Source organism: Bos javanicus, chromosome 12 (assembly GCF_032452875.1).
Source record: "Bos javanicus breed banteng chromosome 12, ARS-OSU_banteng_1.0, whole genome shotgun sequence".
Classification (NCBI taxonomy): Eukaryota; Metazoa; Chordata; class Mammalia; order Artiodactyla; family Bovidae; genus Bos; species Bos javanicus.
In genome coordinates this window covers 11570013-11583113 of record NC_083879.1, presented here as the reverse complement: position 1 = coordinate 11583113, position 13101 = coordinate 11570013, and the positions used below count along the sequence as shown (strand labels likewise).

General features: G+C 42.9%; 1 protein-coding gene across 4 annotated transcripts in view; it reads left to right on the top strand.

Moving 5' to 3' along the window:
• The window catches only part of MTRF1 (mitochondrial translation release factor 1), a 58082-nt gene that overhangs the window by 31395 nt on the left and 13586 nt on the right, over nt 1-13101 (top strand). For all 4 annotated transcript variants that reach the window (XM_061434472.1, XM_061434471.1, XM_061434473.1 and 1 more), the window contains 2 exons: nt 5977-6149; nt 10201-10318. In XM_061434472.1, the coding sequence (XP_061290456.1) occupies nt 5977-6149; nt 10201-10318 (291 nt within the window). The remainder of the gene's footprint in view (nt 1-5976; nt 6150-10200; nt 10319-13101) is intronic.

Below are 13101 nucleotides of genomic sequence, written 5' to 3'. Positions count from 1 at the left end.
TTTGGTGAGACAATAGAGTTGAGGAGAGATATTTGATAGCTGTTAGAACAGAGATGGGGGCTTCCCTGGTTGCTCAGCTGGTAAAGAATCCACCTGCAATGCAGGAGACCCTGGTTCGATTCCTGGGTTGGGAAGATCCCCTGGAGGAGGACGTGGCAACCCACTCCAGGATTCTTGCCTGGAGAATCCCTATGGACAGAGGAGCCTGGTGGGCTATAGTCTGTGGGGTCACAAAGTGTCGGACACGACTGAGCAACTAAGCACAGCACAAAACAGAGATGATGTCTGATGCTGAGAGGGAATAAGTGAGGGAGAGTCTATAGAGAGGGTACCAAACCATGGAGAATGGCCACGTTTAGAAAAATAGACTAGCTGGCAAAAGAAAAAAAGGGGTCAGGTAAGCAGGAAAAAGAATGGGGACAGTATATACTGTGGATGCAGGAGAGAGAGTTTCGAGAATGTAATCAGAAGCAGCATTAGAAAAGAAAGAGTGTCATCTCTGAGATGCATATTTTGAATTCAACTTTCAGCAATGAAAGGGAGACGCACTTGACATCAGGAGGAGAGTTTCTGCTCCAGGGACGCAGAGCAGACAAACAATGGTTGGGAAGTCTTTTTTTAAGATACACTGACTCCCTAGCAAAATAAAATAAAAGACATTTTAAAAAGTACAAAGTTGAGCTTTCCTGGTGGCTCAGTGGTTAAGACATGGTTTCAATACCTGGTCCGGGAAGATCCCACGTACCACGGAGCAACCCGTGTACCGCAAGGACTGAGCCTGTGCTCTTGAGCCCACAGCCGCAGCTGCTGAAGCTGGTATGCCTAGAGCCCATCTCCACAGGAAGAGAAGCCACAGCAGTGAGAGGCCCAGCACCACAACTAGAGAGAAGCCCCTGCTCCCTACAGCCGGAGAAGGCCTGTGCCTGCAGCAAAGACCAGCACAGCCATGAATAAAATAAATAAGTCTTTTAAAAAAGAAACAGATTAATGTATACAAAATAGAAGGGAAAAAACAAGGTAAAAATCCTTTTATCAAAAATGAAACAATTGGGGGAATTCCATGGCAGTCCAATGGTTAGGACTCTCTGCTTTCATTGCTGTGGGCCTAGGTTCACTCCCTAGTGCGGGAACTAAGATCCATGTCTCACCCGCCACCAAAAAAAAAGGAAAAAATTTAATACTCTATTCATATACCTTTAAAATTAAAACCTAAGAATAGACCTTTATCCATTAAAATTATAAAATATAATTTATTTACTATAATGAGGAGAAGACAAAGATATGGATAGAGAATAAAATAGAGACAGGGAAAAAGTATCTATCTTACAAAATATGTATGTTAAAGTATATGTATGGGGCTTCCCAGGTGGCACTGGTGGTAAAGAGCCTGCTTACCAATACAGGAGACTTTAGAGATTCAGGCTTGATCCCTGGGTCAGGAAGATCCCCTGGAGGAGAGCATGGCAACCCACTCCAATATTCTTGCCAGGAGAATCCCGTGGACAGGGGAGCCTGGTTGGCTACAGTCCATAGGGTTGCAAAGAGCTGGACATGACTAAAGAGACTTAGCACAGCATATATATATATATATATATATATATATATATATATATATACATATATGTATATGTACATACTTGGGAGGGATTGGGGACAGGAGGAGAAGGGGACGACAGAGGATGAGATGGCTGGATGTCATCACCGACTCGATGGACATGGGTTTGGGTGAACTCCGGGAGTTGGTGATGGACAAGGAGGCCTGGTGTGCTGCAATTCATGGGGTTGCAAAGAGTTGGACACAACTGAGCAACTGAACTGAACTGAATGTTTAATTGAAATATAGGGAACTCACAGAGATTCACATAGCACTAGAAGCTAAGATTGGGAAAAAATACACTTAAATGTAAAAATTCATGTATCAAATGACTTGAAGTCTTTTAGTTTTGTGATCTTGGGACAGATAGGGAAAACCCTCAGCCATTACACAAGTAGTCAATACTAGGTGATTACAAGATTAGTCTTTGCAGGGTGGTGGCTCTTGACATGTAGTGTAGGTCTATCACTGTCATTCTGTATTCCTGAGTTCTAGGGAGTTGAGAAAAATGTCTTTCAAATTGAAGGGGGCTTCCCTGAGTGGCTCAGTGGTAAAAAATCCACTTACCAATGCAGGAGACTCAGGTTCAATCCCTGGGTTGGGAAGATCCCTGGAGAAGGAAATAGCAACCCACTCTAGTATTCTTGCCTGGAAAGTCCCACCACCATGGACAGAGGAGCCTGGCAGGCTACCAGTCCATGGGGTTGCAAAAGAGTCAGACACGACTTGGTGACTGAACAACAACAACAAATGAAATTTATTATATTCTCTCTTCCCTCCCAACCGATTAATGTTTATAATTATGTTTTGTTATTTTCTGCTCACCAGCTGAATTCAGGGAGAGGTCATTAAAGTAATGTGGTGGTTGGGACTTCCCTGGCGGTCCAGTGGTTAAGATGCTGTGCTCCCAGTGCCGGGGGCATGGGTTCCATCTCTGGTTGGCGAACTAAGATCCTGCAGGCCACACATCGAGGCATAAAAAAATAACTAACTAAATAAAAATAACGTGGTGGTTAATTTAATGTGTCCAGATATTATACTTTTACCACAACTGTTGAGAAATAAATTTATGAAGGGAGCCCTGGCGTCACTGAAGAGCTCTCTGGTAGCTTTTTCCTGCAGCCAGGACCTTACAGTGGGAACTCTAGTAGATGAATTGGGAAACCTAAGGGCAGTTGGAGTAAATGGATCTCAGGGTAGCAGTGTTGGCACTTAGTGGCCAAAGGCAATTTGGGTGTGGTTACCATAATGGACAACAGAGTAAAAGGAGCAATCGGAATAGGCTGACTTACGCAGACAGGGCATTGGCTGGTTGACATGTGTCCCTGGGAGTAAAGAATGGAAGCCTGCTAAATTCTTATTTGATCTGTATAAGCAGAAAAGTTCTAGGTCAAATGAACAAAAGTCTAACCTGTGTCATAAAACCAGAAGTCATGGCCCCTTAGTCAGTTCCCAGACTTGAGCCAATTTGTAGACCTAAAACCCCTTGAATACAGGCAAGAGTGGGTCCTCTTGAGAAAGTCTGTACATGCCAGAAATTTATACTGCCAGCCTTTCTTCCAGGCTTTCCTGGTGGCTCAGACAGTAAGAATCTGCCTGCAATGCAGGAAACCTGAGTTCTATCCCTGGGTTGAGAAGATCCCCTGGAGTAGAAAATGGCAATCCACTCCAGTATTCTTGCCTGGAGAATCCCATGGACAGAGGAGCCTGGCAGGCTACACTCCATGGAGTTGCAAAGAGTGAGACACGACTGAGCAACTAACACTTTCACTTTCCCTAAAGGGGAGTATTAAATGCATGATTATCTATAGAACTAGGTCTAATTGAGGACTAAGAGGAAAAAGTACAGTATATAAGGACTGTTAGAGCTGACAGTATAGAGTACAGTCATTTGCAAAACGGGGAGGAGAATGGGAAGAGCACATGCAAAAAAGTTTTATAATGTTTTTAGTAATCATCCTGGTGGCAGAACTAATACTGGCATTCTGAGACTGTTGTTTATGAAATATGGGATAAAATAGAAGAGTAGTTATGAGATACTCTGATTCTGGTATCCTCTCTGTCTTTGGGAACCAAGATTCTCAGTATGGAAAGCAAGTGATACAGGAATGTTAGAGAAGACATTGTGATCTTTAATTTATATTAGAAGTATCAGTTATCAAGAACAAGTTGTCTGAGATTTTATCCTATTTGCAAGACAGAAATTTAGCAAGTCAGTTTCTTGGGTCAGGGACAAAGGATGGTTTATGACTCATGGTAGTAGCAGCAACCAGAATATCAGCATTTTTGTGCTGGTTTCATGAACTCCACATCCCAAAAGACAACTAGAAGAAGGTCAATGACACCTGCCCCCATGGTGGGTTTAAAAACACGAGAAGAATCCTGAGCTTGGGGTTCTCAAGTGTATTTTATTTTGCTGAGTCTCCATTGCCATGCACGCAGGCTTAGTTGCCCTGCAGCATGTAGGATCTTAGTTCCCTGATTAGGGATCAAACCCATGTCCCCTGCATCGGAAGGTGGACTCTGTTCCTCAGCTGTGCTGGGTGGGCCACGTGGGCTTTTCCTCTAGTTGAGGTGAGCAGGGGCTCCTCTGTAGTTGCGGTGGCTTCTCTTGTTGCAGAGCACGGGCTCTAGGGTGTGTGGGCCTCAGCAGTTGTGGCTCCGCGGCTCTAGAGCACAGGCTCAGCAGCTGTGGCGCACAGGCTTAGCTGCCCCACGGCATGTGAGATCTTCCGGACCAGGGATGGAATCCGCGTCTCCTACATTGGCAGGCACTTGTCCTTAGCTCTAGAGGGAGACATTGTCTCCAAAGCTTTTTTATTTGTTTGTTCACTAAATAAATACCCTTAAAAAGATATTCTGGAACAAAAGGGCAGGCAGTTCCTTGTTTACAAGATGTGCGGAAATGCAAGAAATTGATAAGGAATTGTTTCTCAACATCTCTGTAAACTCATGAGGTATTTCCTATCTCTGTCCATTGAAAAGGTTTGGAAACAATGACCAACCCAGTATTAGTGAATATCCCTAGGCCCCAAATATTGAAAACATTGAAATGTTATTTTCCTTCGAAAGGAACCAGGGGTTCTTGGAGAAATGGCTGAATCTAGGTCTTTTTTTTTTTTTTTAACGTCACTCAGTCATGTCCAACTCTTTGTGACCCCATGGACTATACAGTCCCTGGAATTCTCCAGGCCAGAATACTGGAGTGGGTAGCTTTTCCCTTCTCCAGAGGACCTTTCCAACCCAGGGATCGGGCCCAGGTCTCCAGCACTGCAGGTGGATTCTTTACCAGCTGAGCCACGAGGGAAGCCCATAGAATTGGACTATCAGCCTTTTACAACCTCTGTGGTACATGAAGCATCAAACATTGTCAACACCATAAAAACAGACAGCCAGACATTGTCTGTCTCCTGTTGTCTTGCCAGAGTTCAATCTAGTTTCTGGATCCAGCTGCCCAGTAGCAGCCAGTACAGAGGGCAGAAAAGAGATTGAAGCATGCCAAGAGTATGCAGTCAGCAAAACCAAGCTGTGGGAAATTTCTATATGTCAACAGCCCTGATTCCTCAATGGATAACTTGAGATGGGTGATGAACTTATAGACTAGAGGTTTGAAAGACATATCAACTTTTTTAAATGGACAAGACTATACTGTAGTGCCTAGGGCAGCACATTAGGTAATAAAATTATAGTAGAGAAGGAAATAAAAAATACTGGTTACCTGAGAAAGGGAGGGGATTGTAGGAAAGGCAGGTCTATGGGAGGGCTTTGCAGGTGCCTGATAAAGTTCTTTTTCTTAATCTTGAACCATGCATTTGATTCATGTGGTTTTCTACGTCTGTATATTATTTTACAATAAAAATATTTTTTTAAACAATATGTTCAATAAGAAGCTAGCTTAGGCATTGTGCTTATTTTCCCGCTTCACAGACAAGCAAGAATTAAATTTCAATAGATTTTGAAAGCTTGGCAGGACCTACAGAATTATTCGTCATTATCATATTGCTGTGTTATTGAGCACTCATATATGGCACCAAATTAGCCTAAGATTGCATCGATTCAATGCAGAAAATGCCCCAGTATTCTTTTTTTTATAATACTATTTTTATAAAAGTGAAATTTGTTCATCATATAAAACTTTGCAACAAAAACACTTAAGATGAAAAACATGCTGCTGTTCTATTCTCCAGAGATAACCATAAGCCATTGTTTGGCATGTTCCCTATTATATACGCACATACTTAGGCTGGGAAACGTCTTTGGGACCTACTTTCTGTTCTCATCTCAGGCTCTGTGCTCACAGAGGCCTTTCATGGAGGCCATTTAAGGTCCTGGTCCCTTCCAAAGTAGAATTTATTATCACTCTGGAACATCTTTTTTCATAGGTGGGCTACATCACGCAGCGGCCCGAATTTCTGGTGATAACGTATATAAGCACTTGAAGTACGAAGGTGGGATTCACCGGGTTCAGCGAATCCCCGAGGTGGGGCTGTCATCCCGGATGCAGCGTATTCACACGGGGACAATGTCGGTGATCGTCCTCCCCCACCCAGATGAGGTAACCCCCTGCAGGAACCCCGTTCCATTATCCGTGAAGATCCACCGCGGTTTCACTGTCCACGAAAAGCTCCTGTGCGTTCTACTTACAGAATGCTTCTGCACCCCAAACATGTGAACTTGTTTCCCCCCACGAAGCAGTCCCTCCATTCTCTGTGGACAGGTGACCGTCCTACAGTTCAGCTCACGTCTGACACCGTCTCCCTGGGGAAGTGGCTCGGGTTCCACAAGCTGGACTCAGCCCCATAGGACAGCCGCCCCAGCCACATCAGAGCCAGACGTGAGACCAGGCTGTCTCCTGTGCTCCTGCATCTGGAGGGTCCCGTGACCCCCTCCTTAGTCTCAGTAATTTACTAAAGGGGCTCAAAAACACAGGAAAACAGTGTCCTTACTAGCGCGTGCATGCTGTTGTGTCCAACTCTCTGTGACCCCACGGACCTCTGTCCTTGGAATTCTCCAGGCAAGAATACTGTGGTGTGGGTTGCCGTGCCTTTCTCCAGGGGATCTTCCCAACCCACGGATAGAACTTGAGTCTCCTGCATTGGCAAGAGGATTCTTTACCACTGAGCCACCTGGGAAGCTCATACTTACTAGACTACTGCTTTATTACAAAAAATATAGCTCAGGAAGGGCCAGATGGAAGAAACTCAGAGAACACAAAGAGGTGTAGGGCTTCCATGCCCTCTCCAGGCTCGCCACCCTACCTTGCAGCATCACGTGGAGGTGCTCTGAACTCTGTGCTTGGGGACTTTGATGGAGTCTTCCATACATAGACATGATTGGTTAAATCAGTCGACCTTGGGGATTAATTCAACCTCCAGCCCCTCTCCCCTCCCTGGAGATTGGGGTGGAGCTGAAAGCTCCAGCCCTCTAGTCCTGTGTTTGGTTCCTCTGGCCTTAAGTCCGCAAGCTGTGTTTATCCGGGGTTTTCCAAAGGTCACCTTATTAACATAAAGTCAAATGTGGCTCAGAGGGCTTGTTGTGAATACCAAAGGACACCTTTGTCACTCTCATCACTTGAGAAAATATCCAAGGGTTTTAGGAGCTCTGCTGAGAACTGAACAATATATATTTCTTACCATAAATCACAATGTCACAACTAATGCTTAGTCCAGTTAATAGTTTCCTCAGTCATCAAAAAGTATCTTTATAGCTATTTTCTTAAACCAGGATGCTATCAAGTTTCACTTATTGCAGTTTGTTGTTCTAACTCTTTATGCCTGGAACAGTCTTCCAACCTTTTTTTTTTTTTAAATGACATTGACATTTTGAAGAGTCTAGACCTTTTGTCTTGTAGAATGTTCCACATTCTGGATTCGTCTGTTTCCTTATAACGCTCTTTAACTTGTTCCTTTATCTCCTGCATTCTATGAAAAGTTGTATTTAAATATTCCATTCTATTCAGGTTATACATTTAGAGCAAGAATACTTCGCAGGTGTCGTTATATTCATGTTGCGTCTCATCACAAGTCATAGAATATCAGATTGCCCCACTTTTAGCAAGGATCACTGTGAGCATTTAGTGAAGTTGGTGACCACAAAAAAAATCCTGATTGTGAAAGTGTATTTCTCCCTTTATAATAAGGGAATAATCTAAGTAATATAATAATATAGTAATATAAGTAATATATCCTACTCCCAACAACTTTTCTTCCATGGTCTTTAACATCCAGTAGTGATCTTTGCCTGAATTAGTTATTTAGTTTGGTGTTTCAAAATGATGATTTTCTAATTTCATCATTCCTTCTGCATGTATTAACTGGCATTCTTCACTGTGAAGAACTTTCCTCCCCACTACCTTCTCTCCTCCTTTCTTCTCTTTCTCTTTCCATTTTTATTTTACCTCATTGTAAACTCATATATTGAATTTTGTATGTTTGTGACTTCATTATAGACTTACAGATTTATTTTTTAAATTCAATAAAATATAATCACTATTGTTTTTCTTTTTGAAAAAATTGAGGTGTAGTTGATTTATACTACTATGTTTCAGGTGTACAACAAAGTGATTCACTATTTTGAAAGGTTGTTCGCCACTTATAGTTATCATAAAATATTGGCTTTCTTCCCTGTGCTGTACAATATATCCTTATAGTTCATTTATTTTATACATAGTAGTCTGTACTTCTTACTCCCCTACATCTATTCTTCTCTTCCCCTTTTCCTCTCCTCACTGGTAACCACTAGTTTGAGTCCATTTCTTTTTTGTTATATTCACTGCTGCTGCTGCTGCTAAGTCACGTCAGTCGTGTCCGACTCTGTGCAGCCCCATAGACAGCAGCCCACCAGGCTCCCCTGTCCCTGGGATTCTCCAGGCAAGAACACTGGAGTGGGTTGCCATTTCCTTCTCCAATGCAGGAAAGTGAAAAGTGAAAGTGAAGTCGCTCAGTCATGTCTGACTCTTCGCAACCCCATGGACTGCAGCCTACCAGGCTCCTCCATCCATGGGATTTTCCAGGCATGAGTACTGGAGTGGGTTGCCACTGCCTTCTTCAGATCAGATCAGATCAGATCAGATTAGTCGCTCAGTCGTGTCCGACTCTTTGCGACCCCATAAATCGCAGCACTCCAGGCCTCCCTGTCCATCACCAACTCCCAGAGTTCAGTGAGACTCACGTCCATTGAGTCAGTGATGCCATCCAGCCATCTCATCCTCTGTCATCCCCTTCTCCTCCTGCCCCCAATCCCTCCCAGCATCAGAGTCCTTTCCAATGAGTCAACCCTTCACATGAAGTGGCCAAAGTACTGGAGTTTGAGCTTTAGCATCATTCCTTCCAAAGAAATCCCAGGGCCGATTCAAAAGCAGTTATATTCACTGCTGCTGCTGCTAAGTCGCTTCAGTCGTGTCCGACTCTGTGCAACCCCATAGACAGCAGCCCACCAGGCTGCCGTCCCTGGGATTCTCCAGGCAAGAACACTGGAGTGGGTTGCCATTTCCTTCTCCATTGCGTAAAAGTGAAAAGTGAAAGTGAAGTCGCTCAGTCGCGACCGACTCGTGGCGACCCCATGGACTGTAGCCCACCAGGCTCCTCCATCCATGGGATTTTCTAGGCAAGAGTACTGGAGTGGCTTGCCATTGCCTTCTCCAGTTATATTTACTAGTGTGTTTTAATTTTTAGACTCCCTATATAAGTGATACTGTACATATTTGTCTTTCTCTGTTTGACTTATTTCACTAAGCACAGTACCCTCCAAGTTCATTTATGTTATTGCAAATTGCAAAATTTCATTTTTTGTGGCCGAGCAATATTCCAGTGTGTGTGTGTGTGTGTGTGTGTATGTGTGTGTCACATCTTTATCCATTCATGAATACTTATGGTTGCTTATGTATCCGTTCATGGATAATTATGGAAGCAACTATGGTTGCTCCATATCTTGGCTGTTATAAACAGTACTGCTGTGAACATTGGGTGAATATATCTCTTTGAGTTAAGGTTTTTATTTTCAGATATATACCCAGGAGTGGAATTGCTGGATATGTTAGTTCTATGTTTAGTGTTTTGAGAAACCTCCATGCTACTTTCCCCAGTGATGCACCAATTTACATTCCCACCAACAGTATACAGGGGTTTCCTTTTCTCCATATCGTCCTGATGTTAGATGATAGCCTTTCTTTCTGATGATAGCCATTCTGACAGATGCAAGGTGATGCCTCACTGTGGTTTTGATTTGCGTTTCTCTGATGATTAATGATGTGGAGCATCTTCTCATGTGCCTGTTGGCCACTTGAGTGTCTTCTTTGGAAGAATGTCTATTCATGTCTTCTGCCTTTTTAAAACAATGTATTTTGTATCTAATATAGCTTTGTAGGATGATAGATAATAAAACTTTTGAAAGATTACATAACTCAGCGGTCTCATAAATCAGTGTTTAAAATAGCATCTATTGGAATAGGGTGTTTATGGTTCTTTCTTTGTTATAAGTTATTTCACCTCTTAGTCAAATGGCTGTGATTTAGAACAGTACAGTTTATTTGAAAGACCTTGGGATCAGTTTAATATTTAAGTATTTGTTGAGTATGGAATTTACTCATGCTGTACTTTTGGTTCTAGGTCGATGTGAAAGTGGACCCTAAGGACTTGCGAATAGATACATTTCGAGCCAAAGGCGCAGGAGGGCAGCATGTTAATACAACCGATAGTGCTGTCAGACTTGTCCACATCCCCACAGGTGAGCTAGTCCTTTTGCCTTTGTACTTTTAACTCTTTTTTTCACATCTTATAAAACTGTTCGGCATTTAGAAAGAGTTTTATGTTAGTGTCTGTGTTCTTGCACAAACCCTTTAAAGATGACACTGGAGGGCCTTCCCTGGTGGTCCAGTGGCTAAGACTCCACACTCCCACTGCAGAGGGCCCGAGTTCAATCCCTAGTCAGGGAACTAGATCCCACGTGCCACAACTGAGAGATACTGCATGCCATGATGAAAGATCCTTCGTGCTGCGAGTAAGACCCAAAGCTGCCAGATAAATACCTAAATAAATAAATACATAAAAGATTTTCTGAAAAAAAAAAAAAAAAGGTGACCCCTTTGAACCCATGACTGGGTCATGGGTTTGGGTTCAAAGTCTCCAGTGTGTTCATATTCCCTTCTGTTTGGACAAAGTCCCTCCTTGGCTGTGTATATACATATAAGAGTGAGGTAACTCTTAAACTCTTAAAAGAGTGAGTAACTCTCAGTGCGTGGGCGCCACTTACCCAGTAATAAGTTTCGACAGTCGGGGAGTGAATCAGCTTTTTTATATCAGGGCCCCTGAAATGTCAGCATTTGTAGAACTTTTTCTCTTGGGTAGTTTTCTCCTAAGAAGGCTCACCCAGGACACACTTGACAGTAAAGTCAGGGTCTCCCCATTCAGTAAGCAAACTTTCACTTAATCGTCTTTTTCAGTCTTGTGCCTCACACTTGCCTTCCTTTGTACCTTTGAAGACTCAAGTCTGGAACTTTCCTTATTTAATTCTCTGAAGACTGTACCTTCTGCCTCTTACAGACTGAGGGAGGGGACTTGAAAATGTAGTTGTTATATAGACTTTCTGAGTCTAGTCCCCAAACGGTCAGCCCCAGTCTCTGGGAGTCCTCAGTATAGTGCTTCATAAAAGTCTTAAGGATCTATACGTATATCTTAAAATATAAAAAAATACAAGGAAACAGTTATTTTAAAATTTTAGGTAGTGGTTACTTCTGGGAGGCATGACATAGCTTCTGGCTTGGAAGGGGGCAAATGGGAGGTTTAAAGGGCATTTAGAAATATTCTTTGTGGCTCAGCTGGTAAAGAATCTGCCTACAGTGTGGGAGACCTAGATTCAGTCCTGGGTTTGGAAGATCCCCTGGAAAAGGGAAAGGCTACCCATTCCAGTATTCTGGCCTGGAGAATTCCATGGACTGTATAGTCCATGGGGTCACAAAGAGTCAGACACGACTGAGGGACTTTCAGCAATATTCTATTTAAGCTGCGTGGTACATATATATTCTTTTACATTATGCATATTCTTCCCTATGTGGAGTATACAATTGACCCTTAAACAACATGGGTTTCAACTGCATTTTGTTGTTTAGTCACTAAGTAGTGTCCGACTCTTTAAAACCCCATGGACTGCAGCCCGCCTGGCTTTCCTGTCCTTCCTATCTCCCAGAGTTTGCTCAAACTCATGTCCATTGTGTCAGTGATGCCATCCAACCATCTCATCCTCTGTCGTCCCCTTCTCCTCCTACCTTCAATCCTTCCCAGCATCAGGATCTTTTCCAGTGAGTCAGCTTTTCCCATCAGGTGGCCAAAGTACTGGAGCTTCAGCTTCAACAACAGTCCTTCCAATGAATATTCAGAACTAATTTCCTTTAGGATAGACTGCTTTGATCTCCTTGCAGTCCATGAGACTCTCAAGAGTCTTTTTCAACACCACGGTTCAAAAGCATCAATTCTTTGGTGCTCAGTCTTTTTTGTCCAGCTCTCACATCTGTACATGACTACTGGAAAAACCATAATCTTTGACTCTACAGACCTTGGTTGGCAAAGTGATGTCTCTGCTTTTTAATACACTGTCTAGGTTTGTCATAGCTTTCCTTCCAAGGAGCAAGAGTCTTTTAATTTCATGGCTATAGTCACTGTGCAGTGATTTTGGAGCCCAAGAAAATAAAGTCTGTCACTGTTTCCAATTTTTCCCCTTCTATTTGCCATGAAATGATGGGGTTGGATGCCATGATCTTAGTTTTTTGAATGTTGAGTTTTAAGCCAGCTTTTTCACTCTCCTCTTTTACCCTCATCAAGAGGCTCTTTAGTTCCTCTTCACTTTCTGCCATAAGGGTGATGTCATCTGCATATCTGAGGTTGTTGATATTTCTCCCAGAAATCTTGGTTCCAGCTTGTGATTCATCCAGTCCAGCATTTCACATGATGCACTCCACATAGAAGTTAAATAAGCAGGGTGACAATATACAGCTTGACGTATTCCTTTCCCAATTTCGAACCAGTCTATTGTTCCATGTTCGGTTCTAACTGTTGCTTCTTGACCTGCATACAGGTTTCTCAGAAGAGAGGTAAGGTGGTGTAGTATTCTCTTCTCTTGAAGAATTTTCCACAGTTTCTTGTGATCCACACAGTCAAAGGCTTTAGTATAGTCAGTGAAGCAGAAGTAGATGTTTTCCTGGAATTCCCTTACTTTCCCTATGATCCAAGGAATGTTGGCAATTTGATCCCTGGTTCCTCTGCCTTTTCTAAAACCAGCTTAAACATCTGGAAGTTCACAGTTCACGTATTGCTGAAGCCTGGCTTGGAGAATTTTGAGCATTACTTTACTAGCGTGTGAGATGAATGCAATTGTGCGGTACTTTGAGCATTCTTTGGCATTGCCCTCCTTTGGGATTAGAATGAAAACTGACCTTTTCCAGTCCTGTGGCCACTGCTGAGTTTTCCAACTTTGCTGGCATATTGAGTGCAGCACTTTCACAGCATCATCTTTTA